Genomic DNA, 16,555 nt, shown 5'->3' with positions numbered 1-16,555 from the left:
TTTTAAGTGTGAGCCTTCCTTCTTTGGCTATAGAAGTCTTAACAAACACAAATGTGCATTTTACAGACCTCTGAGGCTTTCGTGGAATTCTGTTTGATGTGGGACAAATGAGATTATGTATAACTTATTTTGTGATCGCTAACTGCGAGATTCACGGGACGTTAAGGGATCATGTGCATCTATTCCCCTCTGTAAAGGGATTTCTGATTAATCCCTCGTGACCTACCTGAAGTTTGACCGGGGCCATCCAGTTTGGATTCACATTTTGGAAGAGAGCAATCTAAAAAGAGACAGAGATAAAAATGAGAGAGGGAGAGAGAAATTTTAAGAAAGGAAATATAGAGCTAAAGGACTGCCCAGTGACCCACTAAAGCAGCAGCATGACCTTCATCACGTTTTAGTGTCCAAACATTAAAGCCTTGGGATTACAAATGAGAGCGAGTGAGCAATTCGAGAGGAGCCCTTTGATCTGCATATCTGGACAGACCCACCCTGAGATTAAACGCCATCAGACATTTTGTATGCAGTTCCACACACACACACACACACACACACACACACACACACACACACACACACACACACACACACACACACACACAGAGTTGTGTTTTCATATCTTAGTGGGGACATCTACCTGACATAATGCTTTCCCTAATCACATACCCTAAACATAACCTAATTGTAACCCTGATACTAAAAAAAATATTTTGAGTCTCAAAAATGTCTTCAAACTCATGCAGACAGGTATTTTGTCCCCATAACGGCTGTTGGTCCCACAAGTATAGTAACATCCCAGTTTTTGTTCCCCACAAAGATATGTAAACAAACACACACAGGCGTGCACGTTTACATAGATTTATGCCCAAACTGCTAAGCTGGAATCAATAATGTCAGTTTGAGCACCTCAATTAATTCAGGATAAAATAATCAATAATGACTCATTCATAATGGATCCTCTCCTAGTCCACACATCCAGCACACAAATCTAATGTTGCCAAATTCATACATAAATAAATAAGGCAACATTACTTCAAAGGGAACACTGATGTGAGAGACATTCCATGCCGATGACATAAACCCTTGAAAATAAATAAAAATGAATGAAATGACTCCAGACTGTAATAGAAGTTTCCCAGAAGTCAGTGCAGGTAACAGCTGGACCAAATGACCAAATCATCTTGTAGCCTGTAGAAGACTGAGAAACTCTTTCTGGGTCGCTCACTAGTTGTACACTATAGTGGCAAAAGATAACAGAGAGGAGAGAAGAGGGGCAGCTTAGTCCTTCACTCTAACTTTTCCTGGACTCCTTTATGAAAAGAACAGCCTGGCATATGCTGTCGCCTAGCCAGGATTACAGTAAGCACCTGTTCACGCACAGTACGCTTCATTTTGTACAGTGTAGATAAAGTTTTTGGTCCAGTGAAAAGCACTAACAGAATTTTCAAGAGCTTATATATACATGCATGCACAGCAGCCTGCGAGAGACAGACAGGCAGTCGGAGACGCCAAAGGGAACACAAAACAGAAGGTAACCGTCTACCAAATACTGTGAAATAAACAAACCACTAGGTTAAAAATAATTGAAAGAATCTTTACTTGTACCTGAGGACAAGGTCAAGCTGTTAGGAGGTTTTAAAGTAAGTAGGAACTATCCAGATTTCTCCAAAATCTGCACAAATGAACTTCTAGAGAATAAATAATGCAGATTATTTAATGTAAGAGAATTAATATAAGAGAAATGTCATGTTTACAAAAGGGAAAACAGAGGAAAACCCTTTTAGAGCAACGATGATATAGAAAGATGTTAACCTAAATCCTGTGCCTGTTTTTGTGATTGTGTAGGAAAAGAGAGAGGGGAAAAAAGTGAAATCGTGCACCACTAAGTGTGACCAATCAAATTCATTTGAGTGCATGTGTAAATTCGACAACAGCAGAAGCAAGAACCAGTACTTCTGCAAGCCTATACATTAGGATGGTATGTTAGTTTGATCCTCAACCCATTTTATATAAAGGCAGAGAGGCTTTGTCGGCTAAGTCCGAGGAGCACTGGGCTGGCACTGTTCACGCAACACAGATCAGAGCCTGCTGCTGCCTTCAAAGCAAGGGTGAATGATGCAGAGTCAGTCTGTTTGTGAAGGGAAGAGAGACTACACAGTTCCTGCTGGACAGAGTAAGTACAGCTGTTGGCAGAAGACAAGCAGTCACGGGCAGCACACAAGCTCACACATGTATGCAAACACACTCTGCAAGCTGTGCTTTGATTTTACCAAAGCTGAGCCCATGATGCACTTTAGTCCGATTTGTTGTTTTCATGCTGACTAAAGAGCGTCCTTGACTTGCCTGCTAAAGAAAGTAAAACATGCAGAGAAGAGCAGTAAAGAGAACGGGTATATTATCAGAATCAGCTTAAGCATAAATAGGAAAAGTGTTAAATTAAATATTCCAAAGTTAACAACACTATGTACAATATAAGCAAGATATTACAAGTGAAAAATAGTCCAGATGTCATAAGGAGGAGATGTAAAGTTTAATTGCAGTAGGTAGGAATGCTTTCCTGTGCTGTTCTGCGGTACATCGTGGTAGAATGAGTCTTTTGCTGACCGTGCTACTGTGGCTTTCCAGCAGAAGATGGAGAGGGTGTAAACTAAGAAGCTTGGAAAGAAAAGTGTCTGGACTTCTTTAAGTTGCTTGAAAACGTTTCACCTCTCATCCGAGAAGCTTCTTCAGTTCTAGGGTCAAATGGTGACACAAACTGTCTGCCATCTATAATCCAGTTTTGAGATCCCTTCAAAGACGCCTTAACCCCCACTAACATCCTGGGCCTTTTAACCTCAGGAAATCACATGATAGGGTGGGGGCAAGGTTTCACAATGAGCTCACCAGAAACCCTGTCTGATTGTGACCTACACCCGTTTTCACACCTTGGCTCATGTGATTAGGTAGAGGATCATTAGGGGGTCCATTGTCCCCCTTGGGGGGGATACTCCCACAGGGCTTAAATCTGGGACTCTCCATCATTTGACCTTAGAACTGAAGAAGCTTCTCGGATGAGAGGTGAAACGTCTTCAAGCAACTTAAAGACGTCCAGACGCTTTTCTTTCCAAGCTCCTTAGACTACGATGACCTGGATGACTGAGAACCTTCACAGAGAAGATGTAATAGATCGTTAAATACTGTCCGTAACTTGGACAGCATCCTCCTTTCTGAAACCGCTGTCAGAGAGTCGAGCTCCACACCCACAGCATCACTGACCTTGTAGGTCAGTTTATTGAGTCTGTTGCTATCCGTTGCACCACAGCGCAGACAATGGCACTGGCCACCACAGACTCATAAAACTTCCTGAGCATCATCCGGCATATATCAAAGGACCTCAGTAGTCTCTGAGAATACAGATGGCTTTGGCCCTTCTTCTAGAGGGTTTCTGTGTTTTTAATGAAGTCCGAGGGTTTTTTTTGTCAATGTGATCACCGCGGTAACAGTATATGAAGTTTCATGAATGCAGCTTTTGCATGTGTGCTTCTGTGTGTGTGACAGAATATCATTTAAAGTTACTGCCATCAGCCTCATATAAAATTCAACAGAAAGACTTGAATTAGGAGCTGTAATTTTTTTAAAAGCAAGAAACTAGAGTGCACAGTGCAAGAATGAGGCCTCCTTTTCTTTCTAACTCTACGCAGGAAAAGCAACTGGTACTCTCGCTAACTGGTTTTATGAATGGAAAAAAAATAGCACACTGCCTGACACTTGACATGCAACCTTTCTCTCAAAAAGTATTTAAAAAAATAGCCCCAGAACTCAAGCAGAGCACTGGCCTCATGAGTCATTGCTCGTGTTTTTTTTTTTTTCAAAGTGCTTTTGGTGAAAGTAAAACTGAGACACAAAGCATTGCATGATGCTCCTGACTTAAAAGACTCCACATTCAGATACTACCTTTGCCTGAAAGAGAGACGAGATAAGGGAGGCTATAAGCAGAAAGCTTGAGAAAGGAAGAATCATATTTTCGTTTATGAACATACGGAACTTCATATGACGATGTAAAGCATTTTATAATCTCTGCATTGGTGTCTCGGTTACTGAAGGTACAAGAAAAGAATGGAATTAGATGTGGTGGGACTTGCAAACAGAAGATCTGAATATTACAATAAAAGATCATTACTTGGATATATTACAACCCTGAGCAGAAGCGAGGTCTGAAGTAATGATGGAAGGCTGTGTGGGAGAGAAGTGGAGGAGGCGAGGAAAGGAATGAAAAAGGACAGAACGAGTGGGAGACTGCAGTTGAGTGATAGGCTTCGCTCTTATCAGATGGGGGATTTGCAGAAGACAGAGACGAACCCACAGCTTATTTTTATGACCTGCAATCCTCCTTCATCCACCCAACCCCCCCTGTGCTTCATAAGCCCGGGGCGACGTGGGTGGGATGTAGTGATTTATACCTATGTGCACGTGTGTGTCATATGTATATGAATGTGCATGTGTTAGAACACAAGACGAACGTACTGAAATTCCTGGTAATTGACTTGACACTAGTAACCGATGCCATTCACATATGTGCACAAATACTCAGCTGATCTTTCTGGATAATTTTCCTGTTAACCACTTTAAATGAACGAACGTGATCTCTGTCACGGTGCAAAATAAGGCAGCGTAGTTTCACTCAAGACCTTAACTCAAATTAACTCAAGAAAATAAATGGCAAACTGAAAAGTTTGATTGGCTTCATTAAAGCTGAAACAACCGCGGCACGTACTTCCACATTTCCTGTGTTAACGTAATGGCCCAGGCCATGTCGGTGTGTCTTCAAAGCGACTCCACAGATGTACGTGACATTTTACAACAATCAATAACTTGGCGTGATGGAGTGTATTACGACTCTCAAAAAGGTCGAGAGCCTTTGATGAGATCGATCAGCATGGTCTGGCTGTAAAACAGGTAATTGCCTCACTGTGCACCCTTCTTGATTGTCTTTGCCATAAAACTCTTAGAAATGGATCCCGATATCTGGCCCTTATAATACAGTGTACAGTAGGCTTTTTATATAAATTCACAGTAAGTGGAGGATTAACTCTTTATTAGCCATATCAGCAACTTTGTGAGGGTATTTCAGGCACACAGGCACCAGCATCTGGTCTGTTTATTGCACATACTTGCTCAATTTGATCACAAGTGGGATGGAACATAAATGCCACTCCACTGCAACATATATGTTTAAGGGGGAAAATTAGTACATCTGTTTAAATTCAATTTGCTAATATCAGGGATTAAATACTTTCCATACAGTTTGACTCCTATATAAGTCTCACCACACTGCCAATGCTTTAAATTGAAATTAGGAATTATTAATGCCTTAAACACACTGTAAAGCTACTCAGTGGGTTAGATCGGACCCTATGGTGGGCCAGTTTTTGCTTACTGGCTGTGCACAACTGATTTATGGGTCTGTTATCTCTCTCTTACATGGAGAATTCATTTTGGAATACGCTGTTGCTTGCACACCTGTGAAAGATAATTGGATTTTGAAGGAAGATTTGGACATTCAGCAGATGATAAACAAGCATAAATGGTTAAAAACTTACTGTAAGGCTCAGCATGAATGTGCAAATATTTATTACTTATGGTACAAAAACCGAAAGTATACAGTATTAAATGACCAATTTGAGAGAACTCAAGTTCATAAGCACTCCTTTTGGTCCAGTTTGTATCACTTTGTTTTCAAGCAAGCGCTCTGAAAACAGCCTAAAACATTTCCTGGCTTCGAGATGTTGGCATTTAATATACATAATCTGCATGTTTTGTGGACAGCGTCTTAACTGTTGGCTTTAGAGCAAAGGTTCTAACATTTCTGACGAGCACACGAGTAAAAATGTACACGTCGGCCAAAGATACGGAGAATCTCTACTGTGAATAAAAACAGCCAAGCAATGACGCAATGAAGAATAACTGGACTTTCCAATATTTCGAATGTTTGCTATCTTAAGACTTTTTGAAAATATGTCTTAAAACTATGCCAAAAAATGCAGTTTACTGAATAGTTTTCTGATGCATGAAGTCTAAATAACACACAGTTTTACTCCAAATCTTTGTCCCACAAGGAGGTCGGCTAGGAGGAAAACACCCTGATGAGTGCAGCCACACAAACCTTGGGCTGCGACCTGGCCAGTCATTCAACCAGCAAAATTTCCCCCCGTTTTGCTGACAGCTTCTCCATCTTTAGCCTGTGGCACTATGTGGATTATGATTGATCGACAGTTGCTTGTAAAGCCAGTGGAGTTAAAACTTTGATCTGCAAACATGCTACAAGTCAATCTTGGACTTTACTCTGGTTTTCTCTGCTGCGTCACACTTATTTAACAAATAGTTTATTGGTTGTTGTCATTTTGGCTTCTTTTACTGATTTTTAACTATTACCAAGGTACTAATTCTTGACCACTGCCTTATTTGGCATTGGACGGTATAATCAGCTGATGATGGCTAATAAAGAAGAGTTAAAATAAAAGAAAAATGATTATTTAGTAGTGCTGTCAGCATTAATCTTGTAAAAATGACGTAAACTCCATAACCGCATTAACGCCACAAATCTCCGTTAGCGAGTTAATGCGGATCGCCCCTTACGTGGGGCTGCACGGCGCTAAGGCATTAACGAGCTAACCGCGCCAAAGCGTTAACGAGCTAACCGCGCTAATGCATTGATGCTGTGCAGCCCCACACACGGGGAGCTCTGCGTTAACTCGCTAACTCAATTTGTGGCATTAATGTGTTTATGGTGTTAACGTCATTTTAACAAGATTAATGCTGACAGCACTATAATTTAGTTTTTTTTTTAAAATGTATTTGTATACAGTGACACAGAATGAGGATGCTTTATTTTTATCACATTTGCAAGGCAGACAAAAGTGTTACCAATGTTTACCACTAGTCAATTACTCTAAACCCCTAGTTCTAAAGTAACGTTTCACATATAAAAATGTTGGTTCATGTTGTTACTCTGTGCAACACTTAAATACACTCATATATCCCAGCGTTAAGGAAGGCAAAGCTACTTATCAGCCTGTTTCTTGTGATTGCACACACAAATGCTGCCATGAAAGAGATTGTTATTTTGTCCTTCTGTAACTAGCATTTTACAAAAAGCATAGGGATATCTATGTTTTTCAAACTAGTCCTGTTTTTCTGTGGAAGTTTACCTAACAGACTCTTTAAGCAGTGCCGGCTGATTTAGCAGCACAGGCACTGCCAATCTAAGCTTACAGTCTTTAACTCTGACCAACTGCCAATTAAGCTGCTCCGAGAAGCGACCGTAAGGTCTCAGCCTCAAGACCAGAGTAGCCTACATTTTGCAGGGTGTACTCCACCCAAGCCTCAGATCTATAATTTGATGACTGAAGGGTTTTTTTGTCCCTCTAAGTATGTCATGTCCTCTCTTTCTGGATCTCACTCCAGTTCCCCTCAATCCCACATTTACATTCACTTTCTTCAGTCTGTTTCTCTTTGCCTTCACTCTGCCGTTTCTCTCAGTACACACTGCATGTTTTAAGATGCATACTGCACTGTCTGTTGAAGTTCTCTTCCTCATCTACATGATTATATAAGATTTACGCTTGAGTCTGCAAGGCAACGCTAGGTCGTTATGCTTCCATCGATTGCGAGTGTGCTCAACGAAAATAAAGAATCACTGCTTAGTGATCTGGCTGCTATTGCAGCCTGCAACTGGCAGAGGTCACTGGGTTCACTTTGGGCACGGAGAGAAATGTCTCACTTTAATGTCAGACTGACTCTGGTAATAATGATTGAAGCATTTTGATTCTAGTCTTAATGCAAGAATTACTGAGGGACAAGCCATTAAAAGCAACATGGACGGAGCCTCAGTAAGTATCACTGTTAGTCAGTCGCTGGTACGATTCTGTAAACTTGTCTATGCAGTACAAGGTTGTCATAATAGTCCCTAATAGTCCAAGATCTGATATCCCAATGTTGGTGTTGTTCCTACATCATGATAATAATCGTGGTCTGGAATCAGCATTGCAACTGGCCAGTGAAGTTGCCATACTATTATGTTAGCATTAGCCAAAGGGTTAGCTAGCAAACCAAAATGAGTTACCTAAATTTGGCTGACAGCAAACCTAACTTGATAATATATGTATGTCTTGTATATAGTATTAACAAAGACAACATTTATTATGCTTACTATATGTTTTTAACAGTACAAGCACAACAACTGCAAATAGTTGTTCATGCCATAAAAAGTAGATCTTTGCAAAAAACCTAAACCCTAGGGCTGGGCCATATCACGGTAATACTGTTATAATGTTGGGCAATGATAAGAAAATGAAATATCGCGATAGAATATGAGTAAAACGCGCATGCGCAGTGCCTTTGTTTTCATATGCACATGACGGAAAAGGCATGGTGGCTATGGAGAATGAGTAGGGCAAAAGCAGATCATTGAATGAAACAGATGAACCAGAATTGGTTTGTAAAAATGGTGCAGCTTCAGTGATGTGGAACTGCTTTGGTTTTTGTCCGTCATATAGCCACCAAAGCACATTTTTTTGTACATGGCGCTCAAAAATCTGTCAAAAAATGTTTTAGTACGACTTTGCATTATGTCTACCATAGTCAGGAGCCACTTGGAGTAATACGTACTGTGCTTCAACCTAATATTACCGTATTGTGTGTGTATAAGGATCCCAAAATGGCACCTGTTAAGAGACATGCGTATGAAGCGGATTTTAAACTCAGTCGTGCAGTAGAACATGGGAATAGAGCAGCTGTGACAGAATTCAGAATTAATGAATCAATGGTATGGAAGTGGAGGAAGCAAGAAGAATGAGTTGAGTATGGTTTGACTAATCTGACTGTTTTGTTTCACTTAATGCGCCAGAAAAATACGTATTTGACTTATTTATTTGGCACACTGCAGTTTCATGTTGCTAAGCACCTCTTTTTAACTTTTGTGGATATTATACATGGTTATGCTGAGGATATTTCCGCCCATTTTCACTGGAAATGCCTTTTGGTTAAACTTTGCAAGGAATGGAATTTGCATTTGCACTGTAAAATGTGCATTTATATAGCTTTAATGCACATAAAAAACAGCTGCTTGTTTAAGTGAAATAAAACTGATGGGGTTTTTTGCGCTGATAAAGTTGTCGAGTTGTAAAGTATTTTGTTTCACATCAATTATATCGTCAGTTATATCGTTATCGCAAATTTTCAAATATATATCATGATAAATATTTTTGGCCATATTGCCCTACCGTACTAAACCCTATAGTTTATTGATATTATGACTAAAGATGCCAGTCCTATGACCAATGTAGTTGACTGCAGACTGGGAATATGGCTCTAATGCAAGATGTTTTGACAGTTATTGGACCTTCTTCCAACATACATCTGGTTGCTTTTACGCCAATTGAGTTTCACAGTGCAGCTCTGTACAATAATAGTATTGCGCAGGGCCAGTAACTTCATTTAGCATCACTCAAAAGACTATATGAATTAATGCCTTTTATAATATACCATCATCCCAGTTTTATTTTTTTGTCTTGCCAGTAAGGCTTGCCCCAAAGCGCCTTAATGTATTTGAAAGCGGTTAATCAGAAGATATGATGGGTTGCAACATAATCTGATTTGTTGGCTCATATTGCTAGTGATGCAAGTGTCACATCACTGGCCATATGGAATACAGAAGACTCTATTCAGCAATCTGCCAAATTAGAAATTGGCTGCACATCTTAATGACAGACATGCTGTCTGTATGACATTACATGGAATAGAGTCATTTAAGCATGAAATAACACTTATTGGTCAATATTTGTAGAAGTCAAACTGGATAATGATTTGCATTTTGCACAACTTGTAATGTAGAACATGCAATACTCACTGCAAACTGCAAACTCAGAGCACTGCAACCCCAGTTCTATAATTGTCTGAATGAATGAATGAACAGAAGTTTAAAATCCCAACTTTACTCACGCACTCTTACATTATTAACAGCAAACCCAGGAAAATAACTATATACATGACAAAGAGTGCTGTTCTTTGACAGACCTACACTTCAAGTTTACTCATTTTGACAATGAGTGGATTTTTAGGTTGCAAACTAATGGTTGTATTGCACATTAAATAAGGATAATTGTATATAATAATTAGAGCAGGGCGATATGACCAAAATATTTATCACAATATGCATTTGAAAATTTGCGATAACGATATAACTGACGATATAATTGACACTAGACAAAATACTTTACAACTCGACAACTTTATTAGTGCAAAAAAAACCCTATCAATGTATTTTTACTTAAACAAGCAGCTGTTTTTGATGTGCATTAAAGTTATATAAAAATTTAACAGTGCAAAAGCAAATTCCTTGCTGACAGTTTAACCAAAAGGCATTTCCAGTGGAAATTGACCGACATATCCTCAGCATAACCATGTATAATATCCACAAGTTAAAAAGAGGTTATACACACACAATACGGTAATATTATGTTGAAGCACAGTATCACTTCGCGAGGCTCCTGCCTACGGTAGCCGTAATGCTCCGACAATCCATCAAGCAGTGCGGCTTCGTAGCTTAGCAAAGTCGTACTAAAACATTTGACAGATTTTCGAGCGCCGTGTACCACATAAAATCGTTAAGGGGCACTGTTGATTTTCAGAAAAATCAAAGGATTAATTTTAAGTGTGCCGTATTTTGAAAAAAAAATATGGTAATAACGACGGCCCGCTAGCATGCTCTAGCAAAAATAGTGATTTGTTGTGTATCTGACAGATGAAAGCTAAACCAGTTCCACACCACTGAAGTTGCAGCATTTTTACAAACCAATTCTGGTTCATCCGTTTCATTCAACGATCCGCTTTCACCCTTCTCATTCTCCATCGCCGCCATGCTTTTTCTGCCATGTGCGTATGAAAACAAAGGCACTGTGCATGCGCATTTTACCCATATTCTATCGCGATATTTCATTTTCTTATCGTTGCCCAACATTATACCGGTATTACCGTGAATGGTATGATATGGCCCAGCCCTAATAATGATATATTACAAAAAACTATATATTTAGATAGGCGTAGGTAACTTATTATAGATCAGTGCACAGTTACACATATATTATTGCAATGAGGGACTGTGTATTACATAGCTCTATTTATTTACATATAGTGTATATGTATATATTAGACTGTATAACCAAGAACAGACATATAATGAGTTAAATAGGGAATGAATAAGCATTTGCTCCACCCACTCATTTTCAAACAGGAAATGGTTGATATTTTATAGGATTTCAGTCTATTGAGTTTGACTGACATGGTTTTTTCACATTAATATGATGGCTTTCTTTTATTTAATGTTTCTTGGGTTTTTTTTATCTTTATTTACATTAGTTACATGTTCAAAACTAAGATCTCATCCATACAACTTTCATGCTCATTTAGACAGATAAAGATATGGAACAGTTCCTGACTTCTATATCTAGGGAAATCTTTAGTTATGAGCAACTTGCCTTGATCACAAATGACCTAATATTTTCACAGTTACGTTTTCGAGTAATCAGCTGTTGCACCATGATGCCTTACTTCAAATAATTGGTCCAATCCAAAATTCAAACTGGAAACAAAGGAGTATTAATACATATTCTTGATCTGATAGTCAACTGATTGTGCTATTTATATAAAGGATAGGGAACAACTAAATATAACTATGAGGAGTGTTATTGTACTGCCATGCCTTATGAGGTTTTCTCTGCAGTTAGGTGAAAATCTTGACGGATGCTCGAACAGCTGAGCAGCTGAATATGTCTCATCTTTGACCAGTTGCAACATTTTCGAGATTAGAGTCTAAGTCATGGCACAAGAAACCTCGGAGAGTGACTCAGCGGCTGAGCTGTGATCCACAGCAACAGTGTGGGACTCAGAGATGGAGCACCATCTGCTCACTGAAAATAATCACGCGGAGATGAACACTGAGTATTTTCGAGGACCAGTGAGAATATCATCCGTTCAGGTGAGGCGAATTAAACACCAGGGCTGGATGTGGATGTAAATGTGTTGATGAAACTCAAATCACTTTCAATCCAAATAGTCCACCAGCTTTATACATAATGTACAAGCTTAAATAGTTATCCAGATCGTAAAGACGTTAGTCTTTCTCTAAGTCAGACTCTTAGTCAGTGACCAAGCTGTTCAGGTAGCCCATCGATCACTTTAGTGTTGGTTCAGTAAAAGAATCTGCTACCTTTTGTTTTCCTTCACTGACTAACTAGGGCACCACAGTGCACCCACTGACACACACTCACACACACAAATTCCCAAAATAGGTATTCAGAATCAACTAGGATGGGCAGCTGTTTGGCAATATTTCAACATGGAACGGGCTGGCATGGATTCAAGCTATGCATGCAGGAACAAATTAATTAATTGACATGTTTGCATTGGGCTGAGAGTAAAAAGGTATAGAAATAGAACATAAAAAGAAAGGTCAGGGAAATTGATGAATGAATCAATCAGCTTTAAGGAGATGTACATAGAAATTAATATAAGAGTGTTGAAAGGAGGAAACTGCTAAATGGTAAAAATATATCACTTTCAATGTCAGATTGATTTCAGGTTATTAATGTATTTGAGTGCACATGATTTTGTGCTTTTGGGCATATTTTTCAAAGTCTCAAAAAGCAAAGAAAAGCGTAACTTTCACCTTTGAACTGTCCGACAGTATTCACAATGCATTTTGTTGTTTTCCCAGAACCTTCTTTTTCCATACTTTCTCTTCATAATAGGCTCTCGTAAAAGTTTCTTGAGGGCATAACCTATTTCTGTCTCCATCATGAATACTGTATGAACTGCATTTGCTGCTATATAAACAACCAAGCAGCCCAACTTCACTCTGAGCCAACTTTCCAGCCTGATACAACACAGCTATAGGAAAATACATTGGCAGGCATCCAACCAACCGTAACAACGGATTTGAATACAATCCATTTTGACAACATTCCTTACTGTCTGACTGGCAGGGAAGGCAATATCCAGGAGAAGGTATGGGGTTTATATCGGCTGTTTAAAAAGTGCGCACGTGCAAGCGCAAGGCTGCTGCATTTTATCAAATAATTTTCACTTAAGTGGTGTAAGTGTGTGTGAGCGTGTGTGTTCCTACAAGTGGATGTGGTGGACAGCAGACCCCAAGGCACCAGGTGTCAGAGAGAAAAACAGCTGAGAGAGAGAGACAGCTGCTTGTGCTGTTGTGTATCAGAGGTGCTCCCAATACTGGACTGTCAGCCTAATGATTGTCAGATTCGATTAAAGAGGTATGCTATAAAGGCTGAATAGGATAAAAAGAAAACATTTAATCATGAATGTGTTAAGTCTGTTTAAGATACAGATTAAAACAGATCTTCCTATAGAGTGGAACACATAAGGAATTATTATCACTGGAGTAAGGACACTCTAGTTATCTGAAATGACAGATCAAAAACGGATTAAAAAAAATGTTTGCCACAGACACCTAAATCTTAATGCATGGCTGATATCAAGGAGGCTTAAAGCCCTCTAGGACCTATAAATAGTGTTTACATTATTTCCATGGTGAGGGATAAGGCTGGCAGGCCAATCCTTGTTTGTTGTGATGATGCCATCATATCAGGGAGGCTCTACGCTGTAGAGTGCAACCTATTGCCCATACATGCATCTATGGCCTAGCCTATGAGTGCATAAGATGATGAGAGAGGTTCGCTAAGATCTCCATCTACTGGCTTCCCGTGTTTCTCTCTATTTGAAGACATGGAAAATACATTTTACAAAAGGATCGAGTCACATCTGGTGGGGTTTGTGATGGATAGTGTGTGTATAGCATCAAAACACTCCTTCAGCCCGAGGAGACCACGGTCTAGTTCTATCACATCCACACCTTGTTGTAGCCTAGGCTGCTTGGTCCAACCCAAAATGGGGTCACTGCATAATAATCAAATCCCATATTTCAGGAGGTATGATTGGTGGTTGTCATTAAAAAAGGTGCGACATGACAACTGAGTGGTTGACTACAATGTGGTAAATAACTACAAAACTGTGAGCATCTCTCCAGCACGTCCGACGCGCACTCTGCATCTCGCCCATCACTGCTTTTTGTCATATTTGGCAACAATGTGGCAGACCACCAGTGAACACGCCGATAGCTCAGGGTCTCCTAGAGGGAGACTCGCCCCTTCTCTGACTTACCGGATTTGAAAAACGCCGCTATGTCTGCCGCGTCCTTCCCAGCCTCATCTAGCCCCTCTCCTGCGCTCATGGCTGCGCTCGCTTGTGCGGAAATAGCGATAGATATCCTCAAAGTGTTAGGTTGCTGCAAGAACTATTATATCAGCAAAAGCGGGTCCTGATTCCGATCATTGAAGCAGATCCGCTCATATAGTCGGTGCTCTCTTCATTAAGCGAGAGACCTTCTCCTCCATTTTGGCCGAGAAGGGAAAATCCTGGCGACCGATCGGCGGCGCTCCCGAGTTGGGGACGTGAGGCCGACAGCCGGGGAGGAGGAGGAGGAGGAAGGGGGTGATAATGAGAGAAGGCGGAGGTAAAAGAGGAGGGGAATAGGAGGACTGAGGAACGAGGGCTATTCCGATTCGAGGGGTGGGTGGGGGTGGGATATCCTGGGATTCCGTTTCGGGGGGTTTTGGTGCAGTGTGCGCCACCCAAATTTAGTGTGCGCCACAGCACATCAGCAGTCCCAGGCGTCACTTAATGCGGTGCTGATGCGGGTTGCGTGGGAGTCATACCATAGAAATTTATGCTTTAATTGCTTCAAGCTCAGATATTACATCAGATGTGATATGGAGAGGCACAGATGTCCATGTCGGCACAGTGAAGTTGTATTCACATATCTGACTTTCTCATATAGTCCAGGCCTTTCTAACGAAATTCTTACGAAGGAAAACACGATTTCACATGTCCACGAGGGTCACTGAGTTCTGGTGTTGCATCATTTAGTTCCCGGTTTGCTTTTAGCTGCTGCGAGGTGTCGCGTGTCTTCTCTCAGTGATGCCAATCCACCCACGCTTTTAGTTATAACAGGGTGAAAACGACCGTGGCAGAGAATGACATCATCATCCTCTCTTCATCTCCTCTGTGATGAAGAGGATGCTACGGCATGAGGTCATTTGCCCCACAAATCTAACCCAGTTCAACAGGACAGCTGCAGCTCAGTCCTGGAGGAACAGGACGCTGCTGCCATCTAGGGGTTGTCGTCACATATTGCCTCGGGAGGTCAGCAGCGCTGCACGGTGGAGATGTTTGCGAATAGAAATTGACTTTATTACCTCCAGCAGTTGGCGCTGTTTGTAAAAGTAAGCATATTGACTAAGCCAGTGACTCTCACCCAGGAGTCCAGGAACTAAACGGGGTGCTTTTACACTTTCAGTAGAACAATTAGGTCACCTACTTGGACATATAAATAAAAAGGAAGGAAGGAAAGAAAATCTAGTTAAGTAGAAATAAAAAGGTATGGAAGGTAATAGCATTAAAAACGGCTTCCTAAACATTTAAAATTGAATAGAAGCTCAAAGTAGTGAATTAACTAGTAGTAAGTGTGTCATCAAATGACTTGAAGTCGATAACAAGAATCTTATACATCAGGCAGGTCATCTGGGGTAACTTTTATAGCCTGCAAGGTCAAGGTGGCCTATTAGCTGAAGAACCACCCATGTAGCAAGTTATCTGTGATAGTAGGCCAGAGAATGGTTGGAGAAGGTGGGAGAGATGAAAGTTGTGAAATTAACCATAACTGATAAATGTTTAACTGAATACAACAGCTGAGAATAAACAGTATAAGGTCAACAAATTAAGAATTGGTTCAAGTAGCTGAAAGCTAAGAGACTATATAGTTAAATTCAGTACAGTGCAAATGTGTTGAGCCACCACTCATTTCTTTACATTTTCCTCGAAAGATAGAAAATAGGTGCAGAAATTTATTGAGCCGTGTGCAACTATACATGGCAATACTAAATGATACAGAGTTTGTATAATCTATCTATCTATCTATCTATCTATCTATCTATCTATCTATCTATCTATCTATCTATCTATCTATCTATCTATCTATCTATCTATCTATCTATCTATCTATCTATCTATCTATCTATCTATCTATCTATACTCAAGGAATGCAAATATTGTACTGTGCGGTCATGTCTAGGACATTGACCTATACCAAGAGTATATTATTGATTTCTTCTCTCTGCTTACACTGCAGACCAGTGTCAATCTGTGGGAGAGTGAATCCCTGGAGTATGTTACTTGGCACACACCGTACACACCGGAAAAGGCAGAACAACAAGCACATCCTTCCACCTTTTGTGCACAACTGGAGAGCCTACAGACAATGACATTAAAAAATATCACACATTACAATAAAAAAGTTGATCTACAAGTGTAAGTCCTTCTCTGGAGGCCAGAAATGGAGCAAAGATTACACTAATTTCTATGCTAGACTTGCTGGTCTTGGTACTCATCCAGATCACTTACATCTTGGTGCAAGTTCCTGTATGTTGTCTGTCAAGGTTCT

At 40.2% G+C, this 16,555-nt stretch overlaps 1 protein-coding gene across 6 annotated transcripts in view; it reads right to left on the bottom strand.

Annotated features, from left to right (window-relative positions):
* Window positions 1-15,043, bottom strand: part of triob (trio Rho guanine nucleotide exchange factor b) — a 114,138-nt gene extending 99,095 nt beyond the window's left edge. For 2 of the 6 annotated variants that reach the window (XM_026185039.1, XM_026185040.1), the window contains exons 1-2: window positions 14,218-15,043; window positions 227-280 (exon numbers count right to left, since the gene is read on the bottom strand). In XM_026185039.1, the coding sequence (XP_026040824.1) occupies window positions 227-280; window positions 14,218-14,287 (124 nt within the window). In that variant the 5' untranslated portion in view covers window positions 14,288-15,043. The remainder of the gene's footprint in view (window positions 1-226; window positions 281-14,217) is intronic. The other 4 variants (XM_026185038.1, XM_026185031.1, XM_026185036.1 and 1 more) reach the window with 4 other exon arrangements.
* Between the last annotated feature and the right edge of the window lie 1,512 nt (window positions 15,044-16,555).

This window comes from Astatotilapia calliptera, chromosome 11 (genome assembly GCF_900246225.1).
Source record: "Astatotilapia calliptera chromosome 11, fAstCal1.2, whole genome shotgun sequence".
NCBI classification, from domain to species: Eukaryota; Metazoa; Chordata; class Actinopteri; order Cichliformes; family Cichlidae; genus Astatotilapia; species Astatotilapia calliptera.
The sequence above is the reverse complement of the archived record's forward strand: the minus strand, read 5'-3'. Positions and strand labels throughout refer to the sequence as shown.